This window comes from Oncorhynchus tshawytscha, linkage group LG13 (genome assembly GCF_018296145.1).
Source record: "Oncorhynchus tshawytscha isolate Ot180627B linkage group LG13, Otsh_v2.0, whole genome shotgun sequence".
NCBI classification, from domain to species: domain Eukaryota; kingdom Metazoa; phylum Chordata; class Actinopteri; order Salmoniformes; family Salmonidae; genus Oncorhynchus; species Oncorhynchus tshawytscha.
The window spans coordinates 54,274,508-54,302,403 of NC_056441.1; the positions used below are offsets into that span (position 1 = coordinate 54,274,508).

The 27,896-nt window shown below is 44.1% G+C and overlaps 2 protein-coding genes across 7 annotated transcripts in view; both read left to right on the forward strand.

The window, feature by feature from the left end:
* Positions 1-22,125, forward strand: part of LOC112265160 (ubiquitin carboxyl-terminal hydrolase 2) — a 41,349-nt gene extending 19,224 nt beyond the window's left edge. For 3 of the 6 annotated variants that reach the window (XM_024442240.2, XM_024442239.2, XM_024442241.2), the window contains exons 4-13: positions 15,719-15,769; positions 16,658-16,784; positions 16,916-17,027; positions 17,560-17,670; positions 17,901-17,965; positions 18,440-18,543; positions 18,665-18,824; positions 19,190-19,294; positions 19,389-19,509; positions 20,460-22,125. In XM_024442240.2, the coding sequence (XP_024298008.1) occupies positions 15,719-15,769; positions 16,658-16,784; positions 16,916-17,027; positions 17,560-17,670; positions 17,901-17,965; positions 18,440-18,543; positions 18,665-18,824; positions 19,190-19,294; positions 19,389-19,509; positions 20,460-20,544 (1,041 nt within the window). In that variant the 3' untranslated portion in view covers positions 20,545-22,125. Of the gene's footprint in view, positions 1-11,253; positions 11,862-15,718; positions 15,770-16,657; positions 16,785-16,915; positions 17,028-17,559; positions 17,671-17,900; positions 17,966-18,439; positions 18,544-18,664; positions 18,825-19,189; positions 19,295-19,388; positions 19,510-20,459 lie in introns of those variants that run through there. The other 3 variants (XM_024442244.2, XM_024442245.2, XM_024442242.2) reach the window with 3 other exon arrangements.
* Positions 22,126-22,870: 745 nt separating this feature from the next.
* On the forward strand, positions 22,871-26,261 carry LOC112265161 (GTPase IMAP family member 8). The gene is made up of 3 exons (XM_024442246.2): positions 22,871-23,469; positions 24,266-24,991; positions 25,159-26,261. The coding sequence occupies exons 1-3, from the start codon at positions 23,442-23,444 to the stop codon at positions 25,719-25,721; spliced, it is 1,317 nt and encodes a 438-aa protein (XP_024298014.1). The 5' UTR covers positions 22,871-23,441; the 3' UTR covers positions 25,722-26,261.
* The last annotated feature ends 1,635 nt before the right edge of the window (positions 26,262-27,896 follow it).

Sequence of the window (27,896 nt, forward strand, 5' to 3'; positions counted from 1 at the left end):
CTCCTGTACTCCCTGTTCACTCATGACTGCATGGCCAGGCACGACCCCAACACCATCATTAAATTTGCTGAAGACACAACAGTGACGACAACGATGAGACAGCCTATAGGGAGGAGTTCAGAGACCTGACTGTGTGGTGCAAGGAAAAGAACCTCTCCCTCAACGTGATCAAGATAAAGAAGATGATTGTGGACTACAGGAAAAGGAGGACCGAGCACGCCCCCATTCTCATCTACGAGGCTGTAGTGGAGCAGTTTGAGAGCTTCAAGTTCCTTTGGCGTCCACATCACCAACAGACTAACATGGTCCAAGCACACCAAGACAGTTGTGAAGAGGGCATGACAAAACCTGTTCCCCCTCAGAGACTGAAAATATTTGGCATGGGTCCTCAGATCCTCAAAAGGTTTTACAGCTGCACCATCGAGAGCATCCTGACGGGTTGCATCACTGCCTGGTATGGCAACTGCTCGGCCTCCGACCGCAAGGCACTACAGAAGGTAGTACGTACAGCCCAATACATCACCGGGACCAAGCTTCCTGCCATCCAGGACCTCTATACCAGGCGGTGTCAGAGAAAGGCCCTAAAAATTATCAAAGACTCCAGCCACCCTTGTCATAGACTGTTCTCTCTGCTACCGCACAGCAAGCAGTGCCGGAGCGCCAAGTCTAGGTCCAAGAGGCTTCTAAACAGCTTGTACCCCCAAGCCATAAGACTCCTGAACAGCTAATCAAATGGCTACCCAGACTATGCATTGCCCCCTCCCCATGCTGCTGCTACTCTCTGTTATTGTCTATGCATAGCCGCTTTAATAACTCTACCTACATTTACATAATTACCTCAATTACCTCGACACTGGTGCCTTCGCACATTGACACATTGACTCTTTTCCCCGCTATTGTTATTTACTGCTGCTCTTTAATTATTCCTTTTTCTGATCTCTTACTTTTAAAGAAAATGTTGGTTAAGGGCTTGTAAGTAAGCATTCCACTGTATTTGGCGCATGTGACAAATAATGATTTGATTTGATAGTATGGGTATTCAAACACAGGTTTTGAGGCACGTGATGGCATGTTGTGTGGTCTTCCCACTATGACTCGGGAGGGCATGCAGTTTGTTAGGCTACAAATGAACTTCGTTGATGAACTTTCCACAGGGTGGTGAAAGTGCGTGGTGATGATCTTGATACTCCTTTCCAATAAATACTGAGGGTCTTATTCTGGTGACATGATGATCGATTGCATGGCTGCCATTTGACAATTATCAAATGATCTCGCTCTTATCCAAGATAATCTCATCATAATGTAGGCTAGCCTCCCGCACTTGATCTGCGAGCTGCTGACTAGAGTGCAGGTGCCAAAACCAGAGTGGGCACATTTGCTATAATATAACACAACAGTTTTTGTGACAAAACCATTGGTAGAGTTTAAAATGCAATTCAACTGCAGAAGTTATTTTCATGTGCACTACGTCATCACGCACAGTTTGATGGAAACATCTATTGTGGGAACATTTTGAATATTCACATGAAAATCTGTCGCCAATTAAAGGGAAACCGAGCTAATGATATCAATCAATCAATTGTATTTTATAAAGCCCTTTTCCCTTGTTAAGGTTAACAGCATCATGAACTCTACAAAGTAGCAGGACATTTTAGCCAAAACTCTGGTTGCCTCAGCCAGGAGGCTGAAACTTGGCCGCAAGTGGATCTTCCAGCAAGACAATAACCCCAAGCACACATCAAATTCCACAACTAAACGGTTAATTTGACCACAAAATCAACATTTTGCAATGACCATCTCAGCCCCCATTGAAAACCTGTGATTTGAATTGAAGAGGGCCGTCCATAAGCGCAGACAAAGGATATCAAGGATCTGGAAAGATCATGTATGGTGGAATGGTCTAAGATCCTTCCCAATGTGTTCTTTCAATGTCATAAAACATTTCAGAAAAAAGGCTCAGTGTCGTTATCCTCGCAAGGAAAGGGTGCTAGAGTATTGAAAACAGGGGTGCCAATCATTTTGACCCCTATCATTTTTAGATGTGTTACTTGTTAACAAAATCTCTTTCTCTGAGCAATTGTATTAGTATAAAATAATATACATTTTTGGAGAATACAATATAGCTCAGTATTTGTATTATTAATTTTATACTGTATTTCTTGCTCATCTTTATCAAGGGTGGCAATAATTTTGGCTTATTGCAGCATAGATACTGGGGACCGAGACAGGGAGGGTCGGAGGACACTGTAGCCCCGTTCAAAGTTACCCCTGGCCAACCATGCAGGATATAACCCCACCCACTTTGCCAAAGCAAGCCCCCACACCACTTAAAGAGCAACTGCCCCTAAACACCAACTTCTCATTTAGAAAACAGCCCATGTGGCATCAATGTGAGTCAAACATTTATTCTACTGTCAAAATGTACTACAAAGTGAAAATAAGATAATTTTTAGAGTTCTGTGAATTGTGGTTGTGACTGCATCACAACTTTAATGAAGGTTGGGTCTGTTACAATCCTGCCCACATGCCCACAGCTTGCAGCACACAAGTAATCATAGATTTGGACTGCAGCTGCCTATGGGGATAATTTGGACCATTGGTAAATTACACAATGTACATGGAACAATATGTTAATCTCCAAATTTCAATGACCTAAAAACCTTAAACCAATGATAAATTGTAGAAATTCATATACAAATATTGAAAGCATTTAATGAAAAAAATAAAAGGTGTGAAACATGAAAATATTGTCTAATTTACATTGTGTAATTTATTGACGGTCCTTAACTATCCCCGGGAGATAGGCTATCCAATGTCAAACCAACTTTGCCACGGTCGCACACCAGCTGGCTAAAGCCAATTGGCAAAATAATTTGAAACTCACGTTTGAATTCAGTCATGGCCACTACCATTTCTTAATGAACCAAATCTAAAACGAGGCCAAATCACAAAGGGCAGTCGCCCTTTAAGTGATATCAACAGACAATTGACTTACTACCCTGAGACAAGGCTGAGTATAGCCCACAAAGATCTCTCCCCACCGCACGAGCCTGAGGGGTCGCAAAACCGGACCGGATGATTACATCAATAACTCAACCCACCCAAGGGAATTGAGTATAGCGAAAAAAGCCTGGCATGACAAGATGCGCTCTGGTAGCAGCGACGGAATGTGAGAGTGCGAGCAAAATAGTGGCTCGGGCCCCCGTAATAAGATTCCTAGTGGAGAGTAGGGTGGTTCGTCACTCCAGTGCCTTGCTGTTCACCTTTGTACCCTTGGGCCAGACTACACTCAATCGTAGGACCTGCTGAAGAGATGAGTCTTCAGTAAAGACTTATAGGTTGAGACTGAGTCTGCGTCTCTCACATGGAGCGAGGAGCTCAAAAGGGGAAAGCCCTGCCTCCAGCTGTTTGCTTAGAAATTCTAGGAGCAATAAGGAATCTTATTGACCGTAGCATACGTGTAGGTATGTACGGCAGGACCAAATTAGAGAGATAAGTACAAGCAAGTCCATACAATGCTTTGTAGGTTAACAGTCAAACCTTGAGATCAGCCCTAGCCTTAATAGGAAGACAGTAGAGAGGCTAGCACAGGAATAATACTGTAAGATCAAAGTTTGGGGTTCTAGTCACGATTCTAGCAGCTGCATTTTGCACTAGCGGAAGTTTTAGTGCCTTATCCAGGTAGCCGGAGAGTAGAGCATTGCAGTAGTCTAATCTTGAAGTGACAAAAGCATGGATTAGTTTTTCTGCATCATTTCTGGACAAAGTTTCAGATTTTTGCAATGTTTACAAAGATGGAAAAAAGCTGGTCTTGAAATATTTTTTTCGTATGTTCCTCAAAAGAGAGATCAGAGTCAGAGTAACAACGAGATCCTTCACAGATACTGATTCAAAGGTAAACTCGATGTATTCGGCTGTGATGATGCCTAGTCAACTGAAACCGTTCCTAATTAAGAGCGTCAGAAGTGGGTAGGATGACGAGTGATTGGGTGCCACCTCCTGTGACTGTTAGCAAGCGGCATTGTAAAATAGGCCTCCATGCCTATTATACTGCGCGTCCTTGGGAGTCGATCCACATAAGCCTACTGCGTGGGATTTGTGTTCAGCCTCACAAAGCTGATTGACCGACGAACCATGGGAAAACATTGTGAAGGAATTTCCAGTTTTGTGACGCCATCCTGATCTCACATCATGCCATTTTATGTCATCCAGCCAGGCACGGCCAGGCAAATGGTTTAATCCTAAAGCTCAGTGCTGCCTGCTCCAGCTGTTGCACACTACCCAGTGCCCTGGGTTGTATTCATTAAGGCACACTATAGCAAAATGTTCTGCAACGGAAAAAAAGAAAATGAGCGTTTCTTATCAGTCAAGTTCAGGTACTCCCTCCCTAATTCAGTTAGTTTTCTTCCATTTGGAGCATAATACAACCCCAATACACAGATCCTAGTTACAACGAACAATGGCATCAACATTAGAAGTGGCACTGAGAATAATAGCTCAGTTATTTTCACCAAATCCCATAAACTCATTTTCAATGCCAAATCACTGGTGTGGTGGAATCTAACTCTGAACTCCCTCGTGGCAGTGGTCCAAGAAATAGCCCTGGCAGTAAAGTCAACTCCATCATCCTATCTCTTGACCCGGGGCGAGCTGGCTGGCACAGTCCTGGACACAGTAATAATAACGCTGTGTAGTGCTACACCTTCATGCAAAGCCTACTGTTCTGTTTTCATACTGTACTATAGTCTGGGGTGGAAAAGCCTGGGCTTTAAAAACCTAGCTTTTAGGCTACTTCTCTATCACCTTTAGCACTAAGTTTGAGTTACATAGGCCTACTGTGTTCTATAAATCGCACAGCAACCCTTTTCCCTTAACCTCAGAGGGCTAGGAGGAGTTTTGGGTGGCTGAATTAGTGGCCAGGTCATTACAACATGTACTAACACACTTTCAGAACCATTGTACAACTCCTGTCAGATGGGACCCCCGGCTTCCCATTATGTGTCCGCAATTCTGCATAAGTGATGCCAGCCTATCACACGTGTGGAAAATTTGTCTGTCGTTTGTCTCTTGGTTGCTTTAGCCTAAGTCTAGACTCCCGTGGAACCAACAATATTTTGCAAGTCTGCCACCTAGTTCAGTCCGATACTGTAGCATAATGCTTTGGTGAAAATGTAACGCCAGTCTGGTCTGTGTGAGAGCTTTAATACTGAGCCCTTTGTAAAACAATTACCCAGAACTCATTAGGCATTGTATTAATTCTGAGGAGTTTAGAGGGCGGGATCGTGAGAAATAGGTCTACCACTCAGCAAGCTGTCCATGATGTCAAAAAGTAGCCTAACGTTCACACTGCTCAACGTCAATATCTGGTTGGCTGTTGAATTTAAAGCCTTGGGGGAGTGGATTCAAACAGTTCAGTGTGTAGCCAATCTGTATCTCGGTACTCTACTTGGCACTGAGAACAGCAGGCCTTTTGATGTTGGTATTTTAAGTGCAACATGACCATTCAGAGCGTTTTCCTCCGTTCCGTTCCAGTCAGTGCCCGCAGAATGATGAGTAGCCTAAATATCAACAGAAACACAAAGTCCTTTCCCTTAATGTTGTGTTCTGTATTTGAGTGACTGTTGGGTTTAGCCTAGTTTCAGAACTTTGAAAGGTAACCTAGCCTAGCTTTATGCTGAACCATGGTATTACCATGGTATTACCATGGTATTATTCCTTTTGGTTGTGCTGACCAATTTGGGCGTTTACTTAAACAATTGAATCTCCTTGACATGCCCTTATCTAGGAAATGTGGTTGGCAGATGTTCATTGATCAAATGTGTAATGATTTGCCTAGCTAACCAGGTCTTTATCTCAGAAGTCAAAATACAAAAATGGATTTCTTTGTCGTGTTTTGTAGTTTGCTATCCTTTAGGCTCTGTGTTTTCTTGCATCTCCCCTCAAGGTGGGATTGTTTTACACACACACACAGACACACACACACACACACACTCAGCCTGGTGAGTAATGGAATGTGTTCCTTGGCTGTTTGTTGTGTACACATGCTAGGTCACAAGACTGAGCCGAGGACATACTGCTCTCTCTCTCTCTTTCCCATTTAGCCTACACATCACCTCAATGAAACCCAGTATGTACAACAATATACCTCTCCTCTTGACTCACATTCATGTTTTGATTATTTTATTAAACCTTTATTTCTCAAGGTTAGTCTCATTGAGATCAAATGTATGTTTCAAAAGAGTCCTGGTTCAGACAAGACAGCAGTTGTAGGGGGAACAAATGTTTCAGACAAATATCAGACATAACAACTTACAGACCTAGACACCATAAACAGAATGTGGTCGTAGATGACACATACATTACGGCAACAGACGCAATGCTCACGGCTTTTAATAAAGTTAGTCCGGTACAATTTAGCTCAGATGAGCATGAGTCACGTCACACCCAGCGATGCTTTTGGTAGGACATGTGGATTTTAACGTCAGATTCCTTCTAGATCAGAAGCGCAATTACAGAGGAAGACATTTCGAAAGCCCAAAGTCTAAAGAAGTAGCTGTGGCAGCATGAAAGCAGTTTTGGTTCATTAACCCATAATCTATGGCAGTGTTGTTATGTTTTAGTAGACCTATCTATTAGATCATTTCATATGGAATCGAGGCAATAGTCTAGGTAGCCTATAGGTAGACAGGTCTCCTGGCAGCGGTCTGCTGTTCGCGCTGGGCCTAATGCTACTTTCTGCAGCCGTTATCCGACTCTGACTGAGGCTGACTTGACTTGATGGCTGACGAGGTTTTAGACCCACTTCATATCGTCTCCTGTTTACCAATCCCCTTTCTTGGCAGACCACTGTTCTATGTGTGACTGGTATGGGGAAATGTCATTCTTATCTCCTCAAATGTAATAGGCAACATCATTGCAAATACAATTAGCTGTGTCGGGGACTCTGTACTTTTCCAATGCCTATGTCATTTGTTAGGTTTTAAGAGAGGTGGTGAACTTGAAATGGACCGATGGAATCTTAGCTGCATAAAGGCATCTGTATTTTCCCACTCACTTTTTGAGTCCTAATGAATCAGGGTATTTTTAGACTTTGAGCAAGAGGGGTGAGCAACAAGATTGAGTGTTGAAGCCTGTAAACAAGCAAACATGTTTGTCTCTCATAAGGTGAGAGTTCAGAACTAACAGTGCTAAATGTTTATTACAGAGGGTGTCAAGTCAGCACTTTTCATTTTTATTGATTAACAGGAAATTGACAATGGTTTGTCAATTAATCCTATTTGTTCCATATTCTACCCTACAATCTGTTTGTACCATGTTGTAAAACCTCACCTTTTGTACTTTTCACCTTTTGGTACTGAATGTAGCTCAAATATATTAGGCCTACCATATTCTCTTTCAGCAGAATTTTCACATTGCAGAGAAGGAGCTCTTCTTTACTAGGAATTTACAAAAAAAGGCTTGATCCTGATGTTTCTCCCCATCTGCCACAACGAACAGAAGAGCCATACTGTAGGCATCACAGTTTGACTTTCGAAATAGCCTGAAAACCTCATGCTGTGGCTGAGTTGCAGGTGTCAGAATTAACAGTCTTCCTCTGTGAAGCTATCTACAGTTGAAGTCTGAAGTTTACATACACTTACTTAGGTTGGAGTCATTAAAACTTGTTTTTCAACCACTCCACAAATTTCTTGTTAACAAACTATAGTTTTGGTAAGTTGGTTAGGACATCTACTTTGTGCATGACACAAGTTATTTTTCCAGAAATTGTTTACAGACAGATTATTTCACTTAAAATTCACTGTATCACAATTCCAGTGGGTCAGAAGTTTACATACACTAAGTTGACTGTACCTTTGAACAGCTTGGAAAATTCCAGAAAATTATGTCATGGCTTTAGAAGCTTCTGATAAGCTTATTGACATCATTTGAGTTAATTTGAGGTGTACCTGTGGATGTATTTCAAGGCCTACCATCAAACTCAGTGCATCTTTGCTTGACATCATGGGACAATCAAAAGAAATCCACAGAAAAAAAAATGTAGACCTCAACAAGTCTAGTTCATCCTTGGGAGCAATTTCCAAACGCCTGAAGGTACCATATTCATCTGTACAAACAATAGTACGTAAGTATAAATACCATGGGACCACGCACCCGTCATACCGCTTCGGAAGGAGACACGTTCTGTCTCCTAGAGATGAACGTACATTGGTGCGAAAAGTGCAAATCAATCCCAGAACAATAGCAAAGGACCTTGTGAAGATGCTGGAGGAAACAGGTACAAAAGTATCTATGTCCACAGTAAAACAAGTCCTACAGTGGGACAAAAAAGTATTTAGTCAGCCACCAATTGTGCTAGTTCTACCACTTAAAAAGATGAGAGAGGCCTGTAATTTATCATAGGTACACTTCAACTATGACAGACAAAATGAGAAAAAGAAATCCAGAAAATCACATTGTAGGATTTTTAATGAATTTATTTGCAAATTATGGTGGAAAATAAGTATTTGGTCACCTACAAACAAGCAAGATTTCTGGCTCTCACAGACCTGTAACTTCTTCTTTAAGAGGCTCCTCTGTCCTCCACTCGTTACCTGTATTAATGGCACCTGTTTGAACTTGTTATCAGTATAAAATACACCTGTCCACAACCTCAAACAGTCACACTCCAAACTCCACTATGGCCAAGACCAAAGAGCTGTCAAAGGACACCAGAAACTAAATTGTAGACCTGCACCAGGCTGGGAAGACGGAATCTGCAATAGGTAAGCAGCTTGGTTTGAAGAAATCAACTGTGGGAGCAATTATTAGGAAATGGAAGACATACAAGACCACTGATAATCTCCCTCGATCTGGGGCTGCACGCAAGATCTCACCCCGTGGGGTCAAAATGATCACAAGAACAGTGAGCAAAAATCCCAGAACCAAACGGGGGGACCTAGTGAATGACCTGCAGAGAGCTGGGACCAAAGTAACAAAGCCTACCATCAGGAACACACTACGCCGCCAGGGACTCAAATCCTGCAGTGCCAGACGTGTCCCCCTGCTTAAGCCAGTACATGTCCAGGCCTGTCTGAAGTTTGGTAGAGCGCATTTGGATGATCCAGAAGACAATTGGGAGAATGTCATATGGTCAGATGAAACCAAAATATAACTTTTTGGTAAAAACTCAACTCGTCGTTTGGAGGACAAAGAATGCTGAGTTGCATCCAAAGAACACCATACCTACTGTGAAGCATGGGGGTGGAAACATCATGCTTTTGGGCTGTTTTTCTGCAAAGGGACCAGGACGACTGATCCGTGTAAAGGAAAGAATGAATGGGGCCATTTATCGTGAGATTTTGAGTGAAAACCTTCCATCAGCAGGGGCATTGTAGATGAAACGTGGCTGGGTCTTTCAGCATGGCAATGATCCCAAACACACCGCCCGGGCAATGAAGGAGTGGCTTCGTAAGAAGCATTTCAATGTCCTAGAGTGGCCTAGCCTGTCTCCAAATCTCAACCACATAGAAAATCTTTGGAGGGAGTTGAAAGTCTGTGTTGCCCAGCAACAGCCCCAAAACATCACTGCTCTAGAGGAGATCTGCATGGAGGAATGGGCCAAAATACCAGCAACAGTGTGTGAAAACCTTGTGAAGACTTACAGAAAACGTTTGACCTCTGTCATTGCCAACAAAGGGTATATAACAAAGTATTGAGATAAACTTTTGTTATTGACCAAATAGTTATTTTCCAACATATTTTGCAAATAAATTCATAAAAAATCCTACAATGTGATTTTCTGGATTTTTTTTCTCATTTTGTCTGTCATAGTTGAAGTGTACCTATGATAAATTACAGGCCACTCTCATCTTTTTAAGTGGGAGAACTTGCACAATTGGTGGCTGACGAAATACTTTTTTTGCCCCACTGTATATCGACATAACCTGAAAGGCCGCTCAGCAAGGAAGAAGCCACTGCTCCAAAACCATCATAAATAATCCAGACTACGGTTTTCAACTGCACATGGGGACAAATATCGTACTTTTTGGAGAAATGTCCTCTGGTCTGGTGAAACAAAAATAGAACTGTTAGGTCATAATAACCATCGTTATGTTTGAAGGGAAAAGGGGGAGGCTTGCAAGCCAAAGAACACCATCCCAACCGTGAAGCACGGGGGTGGCAGCATCATGTTGTGGGGGGTGCTTTGCTGCAGTGGGGACTGGTGCACTTCACAAAATAGATGGTATCATGAGGGAGGAAAATGATGTGGATATATTGAAGCAAAATTTCAAGAGATCAGTAAGGAAGTTAAAGCTTGGCCGTGCATGAGTCTTCCAAATGGACAATGACCCCAAGCATACTTCCAAAGTTGTGGCAAAATGACTTAAGGACAACAAAGTCAAAATATTGGAGTGGCCATCACAAAGCCCTGACCTCAACCCTGTAGAATATTTGTGGGCAGAACTGAAAAAGCGTGTGTGAACAAGGAGGCCTACTAACCTGACTCAGTTACACCAGCTCTGTCAAGAGGAATGGACCAAAATTCACCCAACTTATTGTGGGAAGCTTGTGGAAGGATACCCGAAATGTTTGACCCAAGTTAAACAATTTAAAGGCAATGCTACCAAATACTAATTGAGTGTATGTAAACTTCTGACCCACTGGGAATATAATGAACGAAATAAAAGCTGAAAGAAATCATTCTCTCTACTATTATTCTGACATTTCACATTCTTAAAATAAAGTGGTGATCCTAATTTACCTAAAACACGGCATTTTTACTAGGATTAAATGTCAGGAATTGTGCAAAAACAGTTTAAATGTATTTGGCTAAGGTATATGTAAACTTCCGACTTCAACTGTATGAAGAGATGTATTATTACAGCCATGGTCAATAGCCTAACAGATTATGAGCTTGTAGTACAGTAGTAGTAGCCTACTCTCCCCAACACGATATACTGTACTCCTCTGAAATGTAGTCCTGCGTTGAATGAATGGGTATCACGCTGAGTACCCCTTCAGAAAAGCCTTATTCGACCGTGAATGTGTTGTATCTCTGCTTGATGCATGGACAACGGGAATGAATGTTCCACGGGTGTCCTCGGAAGCACCATTCGAGTAATAAGCATAAGCGTAATTCGTAGAAATGTGAATGGACCACTCTGATGGTGTTTGACGTCGGAGAGGTTTGTGGCAGCGGCTGACGTCTGTAGTACTAAACCGAAAAGAGGCGTGTCTTCGGGGTTGTAAAAACGATGGAGAGGCAGTGGTCATTTACTTCTCAAACAGCCCGGTGATTGATATACTGCACGAGTGAAATTGTTTTGATTTGCGTATACTTAAGGTCTTCGATTTCTGAAATATATAGGGGAGAAAAAAAGACCTTGCTCAGTCTGTTTTCATTGCGAAACTATTTCATTCATGTATTGTGTATGTGTTTTTTCATGATATCAGGAGTGTCAGTCTGGTATATATCGCTTGTAAATCGAGTGTAGATGAGATGAATGGCTCGGTTTTTCATGACAACCGCAAAAAGGAAACGAACAAGCTCGAGCAAAAATACTGATATATTCGTAACGTAGGCTACACTTTCATACAAAGATCCTGCGACATAGAATATCAGGAGAACGAGCGCAACTCCCGGTGAATCAAGAGCGCACCGGCTCTATCTGCCTGATACCGGCAGAGCATCAGAACACACCGGTAGCCGACTATATCAGACAGTCATCATGCCCAGCATGAGACAGTCATACACGGTGACCGTACCCGAAGAACCCCCGGCCTCGGTTTTCCCGTTCTTGAAGCAAGAGATGCGTCGGAAAAGCTCGAGCAGCTCCGTGCTGGTGTCAACCTTTGTAGGACTTCTCATTAATCAAGCCAAGGTAAAACATTAAAAAAACAAGAGAGGATATATTGGCACCAAGATAAACTATCGAATGTTTGTCTGCGAATTAGTTACAGTAATATATATGTGTTGTTAATCAATAAGGATCTAGGATTGATGTTGCGTTTCCTGGATGAAAACCACTAGGGGTTCTTCTACACGGCATTGACAGCGATATAGCATTGCAGTCACTCTAGCAGTAGCCTAAACCCCGCTAAACCTCTGTGGAGGATCAGTATTCTGGCAGGTCATTAGACTAGTTATACAATCTCAAATTAATCTCACTCCATAGCAGGCCTTTGATACATTATATTACATAGCCTAGGCCTGTATCAGAATATATTTAGAATGGGGTTTTGTATTCTTTTTTTAAATTATGCAACATCTGTAATATCGTATGGGACAATATGTCCCACCCTCTCGCTATTTTTATCCATAATTCCATGTCCATAGAGAGAAACAAATCAAGGTACAATTGTTGGTCAAGGGGTCTATTTTCAGACTGATGTTGAAATCATCTGACATGAGCTAATGGTGTTTATGGCTCTAGCAGTGACTGGATAACTCGTTGGTCAACAGTCACCCACTGTAGTCTAATGATTGACTATTTTATTACAACCTTCAACGTTGACACTTCATTGATCATCTTCAATAATTGGGGTTCCTCCTAGAGAGAGTGTATTGAACGTTTCAGGGAAACAAACGCAATAGAAGGAGCGGAGCGGCATGACTGAAAGCGCCTGGCTACTCTATCTTTGGCTCCCAGGCTTCGCTCTCATGAAGCGAAAGCCTGTGGCAGACGCTAATATCTGGCTATCACAATGAAGAGTGTTTTTTTTTTTTTTTCTTCTGGCTTGTCCCTCAAATGTTTTATCTATGGCTCATATTAGGTCTTGTGAGGCTTTTCTATAACCTGTTTTGGGAACGTGTTGCTATTGTTTCAGTGCATTATCTTGGTCTTGAATAGTCTTGAGAGACAAGTGGATGTAAATATCAATTGATTAAGCTGGCCCATGACTTGTCCATCCATGACTCATCCATGACTGGTCCATGACTGGTCCATCCATGACTGGTCGGTCACTCCATGTGAAGACAGTTGGTGGGTTGCTGTTGTTGTCGTCCCCCAGCAGGGGCCAGGCACAGGGAGGTAAGAACATGCTGTTCTCCATCTCCAGCAGCCATCAACACAACACAACCCCGCTGCCAGCTAATGATTATAGCGCATTCCATGGAGCAAGGTGGAACCGTGTCAGGCAGGCCAGGCCTACTCAACCCATTCAGGGCTCAACTTGTACCTGTTCCATCATGAGATAGTTCAGCTCAGTATCGATGTCAGTGATGGCCAAGGGCCACGGAACCCAAAACAGCAAAACAACAGATAACATTTAAATCAAATTGTCTCGGATTGATAGTGTGGTGGCAGTAATCGTATTATGTGTAAATACATTCCGAGTGCAAGGCAATTCATTAAATCAGTCTCTGTGTTACGTGAAAACCGGGCCCACGTTTGTATCTGTAGATGGAATGACTGTAGACAAGAGATTGGACTACTGTAGCTACAGTTTGAACCAAACACGGCCTACTACCGAATGGCCTCCATCATGGATTGGAGTAATGGATGTGCCTGGGCATGTTTTAACGCCCCACATAGCCTGGTCCTAGAAGTGTTCTGGCATGACAATAGGAGTTGGCAAGACAGCATGGGACCTGCACGGCTAGCATTCAGACAGAGAGTACAATATTGGTCCTTTTGCACAGATATTCTTCATTTGTTGCTGTCACACAAGGCAGGCTGGGAGCAGCACAGGGGCAGTATACAGCGATATTGAAGCCGGTAACGCTGCCTGTTCTGCAAATTTCACCACAGGCAGCTCGGGGGGTTTGAACCGGCAACCTTTTCCAATCACAAGGTGATTAGTGCACTGCTATGATGATTAACAGCAGTGGGCTTCTTGCATGTGCCGGGGCTTGTCACACCACTGTGAAGACTAAGAGTTCTATAACTAAGTTTATCCTCAAAGGTTAATGAATAAGACATTTTCATAATGGGGGACACGGATTCATCTGTTGCTAGTCCAAAGAAGAACACTGGTCGGTCAGTCAGTTCATCAGTAAGTCACACTAAAGCCCTTGCCAGATGTTGTGAGTGTGACCAAGTGCGTTTGTCATATTGTCCTCTAGCTTGTTCATGTAAAAATAGCGTTCCCTGGGAGAGAGGCTGTCAGGATGACTTCTGCAGTGACAGTCACACCGCTCTGACAGCAACCAGCCAATGGGAACGCGGCAGCAAGTTCTGAAGGAAAGGTGCTATTTTGGGCTCTGATGATATTACTCAGCAAAGTACGGCACATGGTGACGTCATGGGGCTCATTCCGGAAAACTCTTCTGGAGGTGAAAAGCGGTGTGAGTTTGTTATGAGCATTATCCAGTATGATCCTTGCCTTGCAGCGACCTAATAATCTGCCCTTCCTCCTGAAGTGTAGCCTACACTCGCACACTACTTGCCACAAATGTAAAAGCATTGGATTTGTGTGGGCTACAAAAGGAATCATACCAGTCAATTCCTTTCAAATGAAGGGAAGTGAACAAGTGAACACGAGGGGGAAAATGAGATATATTGTCTCGGACAGTAGGAACCAACCCACTACAAGGAACTGACTGTATACCAATAACTGACAACAGGAAATGTTTTGTTCATGTGGTCGCAGACTAATAAATCACTTTATTTTACGTTGGAATTGAGAAAGAAGGATTTAGATAATCCTGAGTTAATTAAACTGTTGGATGGGTTTTTCTAAACTGTTGGGAAAGGGGGACAGATGGCGTTGGGTTATTTATGTAATAGTAAAACGCTACAGCCCGTCCCAAGTTTGTGTTCTCATAACTGGAACACACTGTCTGGTTGAACTCCCAGACACCAGGAGCACATGGGTGTGTGTCTGTTTTTCACTGTGTGTCCTGTGGTGATTGGTCACTCCTGCGGTCATGGGGAGAGATTAGGGAGGGAGGCTATATGAGCCAGCCCGGAACAGAACATGCAGGTGAGGGTTGCTGGAGAGCTTCAGTCAGGGTCACTTCAGTGTTATATTGAGGTCCACTGGAAGCTGGATTGGGTTCCCTCTCCTGTGCCCCAACAGCGCTGTGCTCTACATCATCCCATAAAAGCATAATTGTGTCAGGTTTTTGGCCTGTCTGACTCTGCGTGAACTGTACTCTACCTATCCCAGTCTCCCTTCCTCCTGGTCTAAATGTGGGGCCTGTATCATTGTGATGGGGCCTTGTGTTCACTTATGTTCAAAGTACGAGGCATAAATAATTGATTGTAGAATTTCTACAGAGGCCTTAAGGCACAACACATTGCATTCCATATTAAAGAGATATGTACTTAATGTAAAGTTTTGTCCACAGTCATATTGGTGCTTTGGTAATTATTTCCATTACTACTCAATTATAAAACGACTGAACTTTATATAATTAAACTGCAGTGACGTCAGTCATGTTCTTTTCTACAAAGCCCTTATTCTACATTCGTAGACCGTTATCCACTTTTAAAGCCTTTTCAAAGATTTTTCAGTTGTGTCGGGAACGCTGCACATCTGAGGTGGTGCGTACGGCGTGATTCCCCCTGTATTGAAACAGGAACAGGCTAATGTTCAACAAAGAATATGTCCATCTTTACATCTTACAGCGTTTCTAGTCGCCTAACCTACAGTAGAACGGCCCCCGTTTTCCGAGCATGGTCCCCCCCCATGTTTATCGCACACGTCCTTCCACCATAGGGCCATTTAGAGATCACATTCTCTCACATGCTTTTGTCGTAAATGGTTTTCCTTGTCGTGTTCTTCTCCTCCCCAGAACTCCAAGAGCACCCAGGGCCTGGTGGGCCTACGGAACCTGGGAAATACCGTAAGTAGTGGCCTGGGTGTGCACACACACACACACACACACATATTTATACTATATTTAGGGCTCTATTCATGTGTGTTGTGTAATAAATGTGGAATATTGTCAGTGTACTGAAAAAGTAGTGTAATCCACATGTCCTATCCTCTGCCATCGGCTTAAGGGCTGTGTTTTGATATCACAAACACTTTCCCTTAGCTAGTCTATTTCCATTAGCTGAGATGATTTGCCATGCCATCTCATGGCTCTACAAACAGGAGGGGAGGGGGGCATTTGCCAGGCAACAGGGAGAAGGATGGGTCCCGAAATAAACTGTCTACTTGCACAGTAACCTTATCAGAGTGTTTCTGCTGCACTCTGTACTGGCTGGGGGACTGTCTCTCGCCCTCTCTATCCCTGCTACCTTTCATTCACTCAGCCCGCTGTTCCTTGTTTTCCCTATGCTAGCATGTGTAACATGTGATGTTAATTGTTCATTTAACTAGGCAAGTCAGTTAAGAACAAATTCTTATTTACAATGACGGCCTAGGAATAGTGGGTTAACTTCCTTGTTCAGGGGCAGAGTGACAGATTTCTACCTTGTCAGCTCGGGGATTCGATCTAGCAACCTTGTGGTTACTGTCCCAACGCTCTAACCACTAGGCTACCTGCCACTCCATGCATGCATGCAAATATCTAAAAGTAACTTCAGCAGACACGATTTCACCTCTGCACATTTGTATTCAACATTGAAACCGTAATTGTCAAATGATTGTGTATGCAGGAATTTAAAATATATATATATATTTCCCAACAATCTCGATATTGAAGCTGTAACTTCCTGCACCACAAACAGCATGGTAGTGTGTGTGTTAACCCTCTTCTAAAGACTGTGTGTGTGTGTCTCTACAGTGCTTCATGAACTCCATCCTGCAGTGTCTCAGCAACACGCACAACCTCCGGGACTACTGTCTGCACAACTCCCACCGACGCGACCTTAACAAAAACAGCCGCACCAACACTGGGGCCCTCATGGAGGGTGAGACAGCTAGCCTAAGTCCCTTGCAGTCAATGAATGCTGAACATAGTATTTACCAGCCAGTCCCCCATTTTACAATGTCTACCCCTATTCCGAGGGAATCTGATCTATCTTCCTGGTTGTGCTTCTAGAATTTGCCAAGCTCCTCCAGACCATGTGGACGTCCTCGAGCAGCGAGGCGGTCGGCCCCTCAGAGTTCAAAACTCAGATCCAGAGATACGCCCCCCGATTTGTGGGATACAAGTATGTGTTGTTCCTCAACTAGCCAAGGCTACCTGTGAAATGGCACCCTATTCCCTATGGAGTGCACTACTTTTGACCAGAGCCCTATGGCACCCTATTCCCTATATAGTGCACTACTTTTGACAACAGCAGAGCCCTATGGGCCTTAGTGTATCATGTGTGCACTTTATACAGATGTAGGATCTTAATTTGAGCCAGTTTGCTACAGCAGGAAAATAATTCTGCCGCAACAGGTAATGTGAATTATTGTGTGGATTATAATTAACAGACATTTTTGTAGAGGTTGATACATTTTTCGTAAGGGAAAATCAAGTCAGAAATTTCAAAGTGGAAATGACAAACTTCAGAAGCGTTTTTAAAACTTCAAATGCACGAAAGTTTGACATTTCCTAAGATCCTACATCTGTAAGGAATAGGTTGCCATTTCAGAGGCACTCCGAATCCAATACCTTTTGTATCAGTAATGGTATTGTAGATGATTTTCCAATGTGTAAAAAAAATGTGTTTTGTCTGTCTGTGTCCATCCCTCCAGCCAACAGGACGCCCAGGAGTTCCTGCGCTTCCTGCTGGACGGGCTGCACAACGAGGTAAACCGGGTCACGGTGCGGCCGCGGGGCAGCTCGGAGGACTTTGACCACCTGCCGTGAGTGTCTCCTGCACTTTCTCTCTCCGTGAACGACCGTGGGACTACGGTCAAGAGAATGTTAACTGGGAGAGTAGGACAAAGCCAGGGCTGCAGCATGTCCCATATTATTAGTACACATCAGTGGGTGTGGAGGCGTGACGCCTCGTGGGTTTACACGAGGGGAGGGCATGGGAGCAGTGAGCATGAATACTGACACACCCTCTCCTGTCCGGTCGTCCCTCCCACAGTGACCGAGAGAAAGGGGATAGAATGTGGAGCAAGTACCTGGAGAGAGAGGACAGCAAAGTAGTGGGTAAGGGCACGCATCAACACCCACAGGGGTTGAGTAACGCTTCTGTGCTGTTAATAAATTGTGTTTCCTGGTCATGTGTAGTCTGTTGATGTAGTGCGTATGTGCGCAGGTTGGCATTTATTGTCATGAATCTTTCTCTGGGGGCAGCTCTGCAGAGTGGTCACTAGCTGGCACTGCCACAAAGTCAAATGAATTAAAAATGTTTTTTTAATCTTAATCTTAACCACATCACTAACCTTGATGCCTAACCTTAAATGAAGACCAAAAAGCTACTTTTTGTTATCATACATTTTTATGATATAACTAGGCAATTTTGACTTTGCAGCTGGCCCATCTAGCGGAAATTGCTCAGTTTTGCCTCCAGGGCAAGATTCATGGCAAGCAACATCAATCTGCTGTGCATGCATGTGTGTCTGTCTGTGTCTGAGTGTGTGAAGGGGTAGTAATGGTCCCTTTCTGCCCTGCCCTCCACAGACCTGTTTGTGGGTCAGCTGAAGAGCTCATTGACATGCAGCACATGTGGCTACTGCTCCACTGTTTTTGACCCCTTCTGGGATCTCTCGCTACCCATCGCCAAGGTCAGTGTCGACAATGCACACCAGCTTCTTCCCCACAGTGTTGCACATTCACCGTTCACCAGACCCACATACAGTCCCAGCGTTTTTATGTCGCCTAAATGTGCCCTGTGTCTGTGTCAAGAAGGGCTACGGAGAAGTGAGTCTGATGGACTGCGTGAGTCTCTTCACCAAAGAGGATGTGCTCGACGGAGATGAAAAACCAACGTGCTACAGGTGTAAAGCCAGAAGACGATGCACAAAGAAGTTCACTGTACAGAAATTCCCCAAGATCTTAGTGCTTCGTATCCTTTCTCAAGCCGCTCATATTTGTGGGCTCCGTTTGTCTCTTATCCCATTAGATGTCATAGAGGAGAGAGGAGTTGGCTGACGCCTGGTCCCAGATCTGTATATAATGTGCTTATGCCAACACATCATGCATGAGACAATTGTAGTCCGAGGAGTTGGTTATGGTTCAACTAAAACACACAGACCTGGGATCAGCCTAGAAGTGCTCTCTGTTACTGTAGAGGCTTGCCTATGTGTTAATGTATGTATGTCAACCTTCATGTGAAACCCACCCAAGGTTCCATATGAAGCCCCCGTCTCTGTGTATTTACAGATACTTCCTCCCTACACTGTTTTTTCCTTTACCCACCTACGTGTCCAGATCTGAAACGCTTCTCTGAAGCGCGGAGAACCAGCAAACTGTCCACATTTGTCAACTTCCCCATGGAGAAACTGGACCTCAGGGAGTTTGCCTCGGAAAACAGCAGTGAGTACCATCGTCTGTCGGGTAGAATCGTCCGTCAAGGTACCACAGTGGCATTCTACTGATTCCTCTCTGTCCCCTGTCCCTCCCCCCACAGTAAATGCAGTTTATAACCTGTACGCAGTGTCCAATCACTCAGGCACGACCATGGGCGGCCACTACACAGCGTACTGTCGCAACCCCACCTCGGGAGAATGGTACACGTTCAATGACTCCAGGTATGTCTTTCCCTCTCCCTTTATGACACTACACTACCCACAAGGCTCTGCTAGCAAACCATACTGCTCAGAACTGAGCTCATTTGCGTTGAATCGACTGGAAATTCTCCTGTTTAGAACATTCGAGCACTCTTCCACCTCACTGCATACATCTGAAATGGCACCCTGTTCCCTTTATAGTGCACTACTTTTATCACTAGTCTGGTCAACAGTAGTGCACCACTTTATACAGTAGGAAATAGGATGTTGTTTAGAATGGACCACCACAGTGTAGGACCTCTGTGTAACAAATGATCTGCTGGGCCTCATGTTGAGTGCTAGAGCAGAGACTGTCAGGGAGAGGACATGAGGAGCCTGTGTCCATCCGTCTGTCGGTCTGTCCTGCTTGCTGGCTACATACCATTCACCCAGAGCTACTTGCTTTCTTAATAACAGTACCTCCCCTAAATTCTGTCAAGTGTGCAGTAGCCTACCTCCTCCCTCTCTCCGCCTCCCCCTCTCTTCTCCTCGCTCTCTCACCTCTCTCCCACTCATTGCCTCGTGAGAGCCTATCTGCTTCTCTCTCTCTCTCCCAACAGCTACCTGTGTCTTCTTTCCCTGCTCCTCCGCTCTCATTCATTATGCAGTTCTCTCTCTCCTGTTTTTTCTCTCCCTTTCCTCCTTTAACCTTCTCTATGCTTAATGCACAGTATGATAGTACCCACGCAAGGTTACTCTAAAAAATCTCTGCCCGTAAAACGAGTACCTTTTGTTAGAAAACAACCGTCTGAATACACCATCCATTTTCATGGTTTTGTGACATAATAGTGGAAGGGAGCCTCAATATGGCTGTTCCCAGTTCAACATAATTGCATTTCTCCAATGATATTGACAATTCGTTGCACTGTTAGGACTGTCAACAACATTACAGCTCATTCACATGCATCCCCTCTTACTCTCTCCCCTCACAGAGTATCGCCAATGTCCTCCAGCCAAGTGCGCAGCAGTGACGCCTACGTGCTGTTCTACGAGCTGGCCTCCTCCTCGCGGATGTGAGGGCCTCCCGGAGGAGGAGGTGGAGGGCACTGCGGGCGGCGGGAGGGAGGAGGAGGAGGTGGAGGGCACTGCGGGCGGGAGGAGGTGGAGGGCACTGCGGGCGGTGGGCGGGAGGAGGAGGAGGTGGAGGGCACTGCGGGTGGAAGGAGGAGGAGGGCAAAGCCAGGCCCTTTAGGACTAATCACATCCACAAGAGGCTACTTCTCCCCCTCCCCAACTCCATCCACAACAGAGAGGCTACTTCTCCCCTCCCCAACTCCATCCACAACAGAGAGAGGCTACTACTCCCCCTCCCCAACTCCATCCACAACAGAGAGAGGCTACTACTCCCCCTCCCCAACTCCATCCACAACAGAGAGAGGCTACTACTCCCCCCTCCCCAACTCCATCCACAACAGAGAGAGGCTACTACTCCCAACTCCATCCACAACAGAGAGAGGCTACTTCTACTGCTGGACGTCCACCCTCAGACTATGGAAAAACTACAGGAATCTGTCATCTTTGCAGTTGCTGTTCAACCCAGCCCTCCTCACTCTCTTTTCTCTCTGCCGCATCGCTCTCTCTCTGCTCTTGGAGAGCAGGGTGGTCGGAGGAGTCGGCCTGTGCTTGTGTGGTGCGTGTGTGTGTGTGTGTGTGTGTCTCAGAGAGTATGTGTGTTAGGTTAAGACAGGGGAGCATCACCAGGCAATAAAAAACAATCGTCTCCGTCTCCGAAGTCCCTCTCAATGCACTACAACAAACCAAACTCAACTCTCGTCCCGACCGCACCTTCTTCTCTTCTTGTTCGAGATCGCCTCAATATTAAAAGACATTGTTAAAAATTTTGTTTTGGGATTTTCTTGTTGATTTTTGTATTGGTATTACCAACATCATCACGGTGGAAGATTAACTGAACTGTGTTGCTGTGGCAGCGCCCCCTGCTGACAGGTTGGAGTAGAACAATATGGAGCTGTCAGAAAGTCTTCTTACCACACCGCTCACACAAACCTGAGTGCCCCCTCCTGCCGACACACTGCAATGTCTCATCCCAGTTTCTCTGTTCAGCTGTGTACAGTACTACTCTGTCCTCTCACTGCTGCTCTCTCTCTCTCTTTCTCTCCTTGTCCTGCATCTTCCTCTCTGAAGGTGTGGGGCAGGTTGTCCTCTTGAGAGTGCTACGTGTTCAGAGGATGCCCTGTACCTTGTGTTATTTTCTTCAGTGTGGCTGCGACTGATGTTTTAAAGTGCTGTGAATGAAAGGACGATCCCGTAGGAAGTCACACTATTGATCACAATCTTGTCCGTATGGATTTGTTCATCCTCAATTGTCATGCCACTGAACAACACGGGAAGAATGTTTTCACACAAAAAAAAAACATATCTGTATATTTTTATATTCTGATGCAATATAGAGAATGTACTTTTACAGTGGTGCTGAAAAGACCTGTTAGTGTTTTCAGTTAATTTAACAGGTGAAGGAGAAAGGCTCTTAATTATGCTTACAGGTGACTTACATGTGATACGAGTCGTACTTTTTAACAGTGGCAGTCAAAACACATGAATTTATTATATATATATATATATAAATTAATTTAAAGAAAACTGTGGCTTTTAGTTTCGTATTTTGTGTTGTGTTTATGTTCAGTCAGTTATGGGTTTTATATTTTTTCATTACAGACACGAGTCTAACATTGTGCTGCCAAGGCACATAGCCCTTACATAGCCTGGATGCTTGTGTACGTATTTAAAAAATACGTTATATTCACGTTATAAAACAACTTGCTTTTTATTTGGGCGGCTAGTTGAGCAAACAGATCTTCACATATATATTTGATTACCATCATCTACATCATATAGGCACCCCCGTGTTGTGGCTTTAAATGGTCGAAGGCCATGGTTGCAATGGTTTATGGGTTAGAGCATAGTGCCAACAACACCAGGTCTATGGGTTCAATTCCCGCTTGGTTAACATACTGAATGTGTATCACTTTCAATTTTGACCGTGCTGTAATCTCATTCACCAAACACTTCCTCCCATTGCTCGTAAACAAAGATACCGCTTAACTTCCCCTTTCAGCTGCTATACACAATTAGCCCGGGGACGAGGTTAACAGTTCTGTTGCTCTGGATAAAATGGTCTGCTAAATGATCGTGTTAGTAACAAACCACCAAGCTCATCCAATGCTCATGCTGTAATGTCCACTTTATTGGCATGTATTCTAAAATGATTTCCCTGTATTGAGAATCCCACCCCCGCAGTAGCCTATGGATGTCACTGTCCTGCCGAGGGCTGATGCCGGGTAAGTACAACACCCAGGAATAGTACTGCTCACTTTGCCCCCTGGTTACAATGGATGACATCACTCAACAGAGAATACTGGGAGGAGTCATTCTTAAAGACATAATGGGAAGTACATTTTCACCTCGTTTTCTTTGAGTCTACAGTATATCAGTAAACACACTGAGTACACCCCGGCAGCCTCAATTCATCATTCGACATAAATAAGGGATCATGGCTTTCACCTGGATTCACCTGGTCAGTCTATGTCATGGAAAGAACAGGTGCTCATAATGTTTTGTACACACAGTGTATTTTGGCTTGAATCAACACACGTATGACACGCCTGGTTGGTTGCATATTAACTAGAACGACTTCTGAAGAACTGTAAAGTGTAATTTGGAACTGTTATGAATGCCTTGGGCATGACTAGTCTACGATACCACTTATCATATGGTGGATTTGTTATACTAAATCATTGGGTACTTTTGAAGCAAGTGGGAGGTACATTCTTCACAATGTAGCAGGCTAGGGAAGAGAAGAGATGTGTTATCGCCGGAACGTAAGTCACAGGAGCATGGACTTGGCTGTCGCAATCTACTGCACTTCTCAATCGTAACATAAAGAGTGGCACCTTCAAATGGCAGCTCACAGTTCAACCACTCTTGGTAAGTCTTTTGACTGTTATTCTGTTCTTGTATCATTAATAGTGCCACATGCATTAGCTATAATTATAAACTGGGTGGTTCAAGCCCTGAATGCTGATTGGATGACAGCCGTGGTATATCAGACCGTATACCATGGGGATGACAAAACGTTTATTTTTACTGCTCTAATTACGTTGGTAACCAGTTTCTAATAGCAATAAGGCACCTCGGGGGTTTGTGATATTTGGCCAATAAACCACGGCTAAGGGCTGTGTCCAAGAACAGCCTTTAGCTGTGGTATATTGGCCATATATGTAACGGTTTTCCTCCTCTTCTGAGGAGGAGTAGGAAGGATCGGACCAATATGCAGCGTGGTAAGTGTTCGTCATTTTATTACACTGAACTGAACACCACAATTCAAAGTAAACAAAAAGAACAACCGAAACAGTTCCGTCTGGTAACTAATACTAAGACAGAAAACAACTACCCACAACCCATAGTGGGAAAACAGGCTGCCTAAGTATGGTTCTCAATCAGAGACAACGATTGACAGCTGCCTCTGATTGGGAACCATACCAGGCCAAAACCAGAAATACAAAACATTGAATACAAAACATAGAATGCACATCCCAACTCACGCCCTGACCAAACTAAAACAGAGACATAAAAAAGGAACTAAGGTCAGGACCTGACAATATACCACACCTCCTCGGGCCTTATTTCTTAATAAGATCATGTGTTGTTACTCAATGAAATGAAAGCATGAATAGATATAAAATACGTGTGAGATGTGTTTAACTCTTTAACTCCATATTAGGTCAAGACCCATGTATTTCAAAGCGGATCCTGCTTTTACTTGGAGAGAGACTGAGTGGAAAGAGCTCAGTGGGGAACACCATCTTGGGCAAGAGGGAATTTGACACAGGGATAATGACAACTCACAGCTCCAAGAGGAAGGGCACTGTTGCAGGAAGACAGGTGACTGTGGTGGACACTCCTGGATGGTACGTCGGGAGAAGCACCCCTGGCAGAGTGGCACAGGAGCTGGGGCGAGCCCTGTCCCTCTGTTCCCTGGGGCCCCATGCCATCCTCCTGGTGGTCTCTGCCATAGGGGACTTCAGTCAGGGAGAATGGAGGGCCATGGAGGAGCACCTGAGGCAGATCCAGGTCCCTATCTGGCAGCGAGCTATAGTGCTCCTCACTCACGGAGCTGAGATACCAAGAGGAACCTCCGCTGAGGAACACATCCGAGGGAAGGGCAAGAGTCTCCTGTGGCTTGTGGAGAGGTGTGGGAACAAGTTCCATGTTCTGGACAGCCACGCCAGGGACAAACAGGTTCAGGTCCAATTGCTGTTGGAGAAGATTGATAGGATGTTTGAGATAAATAGGCGTCCAAGGGAAATACAGGAGAGGTTGTACAGCCAGGTGAGAGAGAGCTTGAGGATGGGAGGAGGGAAACAGCAGGGAGAGGACATAGAAATGCTTGTCAGGCAGGACATGAGGACAAGGCAGAACCAGCGGGTCACAGCAGTGGTACCCATAGGTAAGTGCTCTGATCTCACAAGGCTCAATGACGAGCTGGGGTGTAAACTTGCATGTTTGTGGCAAAGGTTAAAGAATACCATTGCGAATAGAGAACATTGGGCTACTTAGTAGCATTGTATAACTGCACAGGCTGTATTCAGATGTTTTTGTTTATTTTTCTGACAGAGACATCTAAATGTAGGCCAGCTGCGTTTGGCCTTGTGCTGCTGGGAAGAAGATGTTCTGGGAAGAGTTCAGCAGGAAATACCATTCTTGGCAGAAGAGAGTTTGGTAGTGGCAAAAGAACAGTCCATTGTGTGGTGGGACAGGGAGAGGTGGGAGGGAGGAGAGTCGCGGTGGTGGACACTCCCGGTTGGAGTCTCTACGGTCTGTCCAACCCGAAGCAGGTCAGACTGGAGATGAGAGGCAGTGCATCCCTGTGCCCCTATGGGGTAGTTTGTACATTCCTCTTGGCAGTACCAGTTGACTCCTTCACAGAGAAAGATAGGTGTGCTGTGGAGAAATACCTGAGTGTCTTGGGTGAGGGGGTATGGAGAAGCACCATGGTGCTTTTCACCTATGGTGATGAGTTAAGAGGCAGAACCATTGAGGAGCACATTGAGGAGACTGGAGAGCCCCTCCGTGGCCTGCTGGGGAAGTGTTCTCACAGGTACCATGTCTTAGATAACAATATTAAGGGCGATCTAACCCAGGTTGTCGAGCTGTTGCAGATAGTGGAGCAGTTGTAGACACTGTATCATTCACCTCTGCGGATAACACCCTGTTATATAAAATGTTTGAAATTATACATTGATGTAATTTGCGCCAAATTATTTAAAGTAAGTTCTTGTATGGCCTTATCTAAAACAAAATGTCTATGTTCCTCTGTATCCAGTCAAAAATGGGGTTTAATATATATTTCCACACCATGAGGTTGGAATAATACTGTGAAATAGTGAAAATTAGGATAATGTCCTTTCAGTGTAAGAGTTGTTTGATAAAACCACCTGAAACTTCTGTCTGTTTTGGTGGGATATAGTTTTGGTCTTTCCATGGTGACATCACCATGCTGTAATTTGACAATCCTTGATTAGACTATATTTGAATGAAAACATAGATTATATGAATTAAATCATGATTAGCTTGATTAAGTTACCAATGTTAGATGGAGACAGTTCAGGAATACTTACTTTTTCCCTTTTGATAAGAAATGATCATACTGTACTAAGTCTGTATTAAGTTTTTATTAATGTATTAAATACATTGGAAATAAAAAGTAAGTCAACCAACACAAGCTTTACATTAATAAAAATGTGTCGAGTAAATTGCCACAGTAGATTCTCTCTTGTAAACGAGGGAATACCTACTATCAATTTCAACGGAATTGATAGTTCTCAAATAGTTAAAGCTATGCTTAGTCTGCTCAAACATGAGGTTTATTTACACTGAATGTAATACCCACCAAACGGATAAATAGTCTTGAACATTTTTGACAGGAAACATTGTGCAGTCAACATTGTTTTTCCTGTGTTTTCTATCACATTGTACAACAGCCGATGAAACTAACACTGTAAAATTGTGAGACAATGTGATCACTGTTATTTCCAGCCGCGTCCTCAGAGCATGCGCAGACCAGCTGGCTGGTGTGTTTACGGACATATTCAATCAATCCTTATCCCAGTCTGCTGTTCCCACATGCTTCAAGAGGGCCACCATTGTTCCTGTTCCCAAGAAAGCTAAGGTAACTGAGCTAAACGACTACCGCCCCGTAGCACTCACTTCCGCCATCATGAAGTGCTTTGAGAGACTAGTCAAGTACCATATCACCTCCACCCTACCTGACACCCTAGACCCACTCCAATTTGCTTACCGCCCAAATAGGTCCACAGACGACGCAATCGCAACCACACTGCACACTGCCCTAACCAATCTGGACAAGAGGAATACCTATGTAAGAATGCTGTTCATCGACTACAGCTCAGCATTTAACACCATAGTACCCTCCAAACTCGTGAAGAAGGCAACAGCAGCGCCATTTCAACCTCAGGAGGCTGAAGAAATTCAGCTTGTCACCAAAAGCACTCACAAACTTCTACAGATGCACAATCGATAGCATCCTGTCGGGTTGTATCACCGCCTGTTACGGCAACTGCTCCACCCACAACCGTAAGGCTCTCCAGAGGGTAGTGAGGTCTGCACAACGCATCACTGGGGTCAAACTACCTGCCCTCCAGGACACCTACACCACCCGATGTCACAGGAAGGCCATAAAGATCATCAAGGACAACAACCACCCGAGCCACTGCCTGTTCACCCCGCTATCATCCAGAAGGTGAGGTCAGTACAGGTGCATCAAAGCAGGGACCAAGAGACTGAAAACCAGCTTATATCTCAAGGCCATCAGACTGTTAAACAGCCACCACTAACATTGAGTGGCTGCTGCCAACATACTGACTCAACTCCAGCTCACTTTAATCATAGAAACTGATGGAAATTGATGTAAAAAAATGTATCACTAGCCACTTTAAAAATGCCACTTAATATAATGTTTACATACCCTACATTACTCATCTCATATGTATATACTGTACTCGATACCATCTACTGCATCGTGCCTATTCCGTTCTGTACCATCACTCATTCATATATCTTTATGTACATATTCTTTATCCCTTTACACTTGTGTGCATAAGGTAGTAGTTGTGGAATTGTTAGGTTAGATTACTCGTTGGTTATTACTGCATTGTCAGAACTAGAAGCACAAGCATTTTGCTACACTTGCATTAACATCTGCTAACCATGTGTATGTGACAAATAAAATTTGATTTGATTCCTGATCATTGCTGGTTGAAAATACAATCTACACAGGATTTTCTAATTAGCAGGTTTGCATGGGCGGAAGTTTCGGGTTTCCATAGTGACAT

What these genes read in the sequence shown, in the direction of transcription:
- LOC112265161 (XM_024442246.2), top strand. Translation starts at nt 23,442, where the DNA reads ATGGCAGCTCACAGTTCAACCACTCTTG. An exon ending in TCACAGTTCAACCACTCTTG is followed by an intron (nt 23,470 to 24,265) that starts GTAAGTCTTTTG and finishes ACTCCATATTAG; the next exon opens with GTCAAGACCCATGTATTTCA. An exon ending in CACAGCAGTGGTACCCATAG is followed by an intron (nt 24,992 to 25,158) that starts GTAAGTGCTCTG and finishes TTTTTCTGACAG; the next exon opens with AGACATCTAAATGTAGGCCA.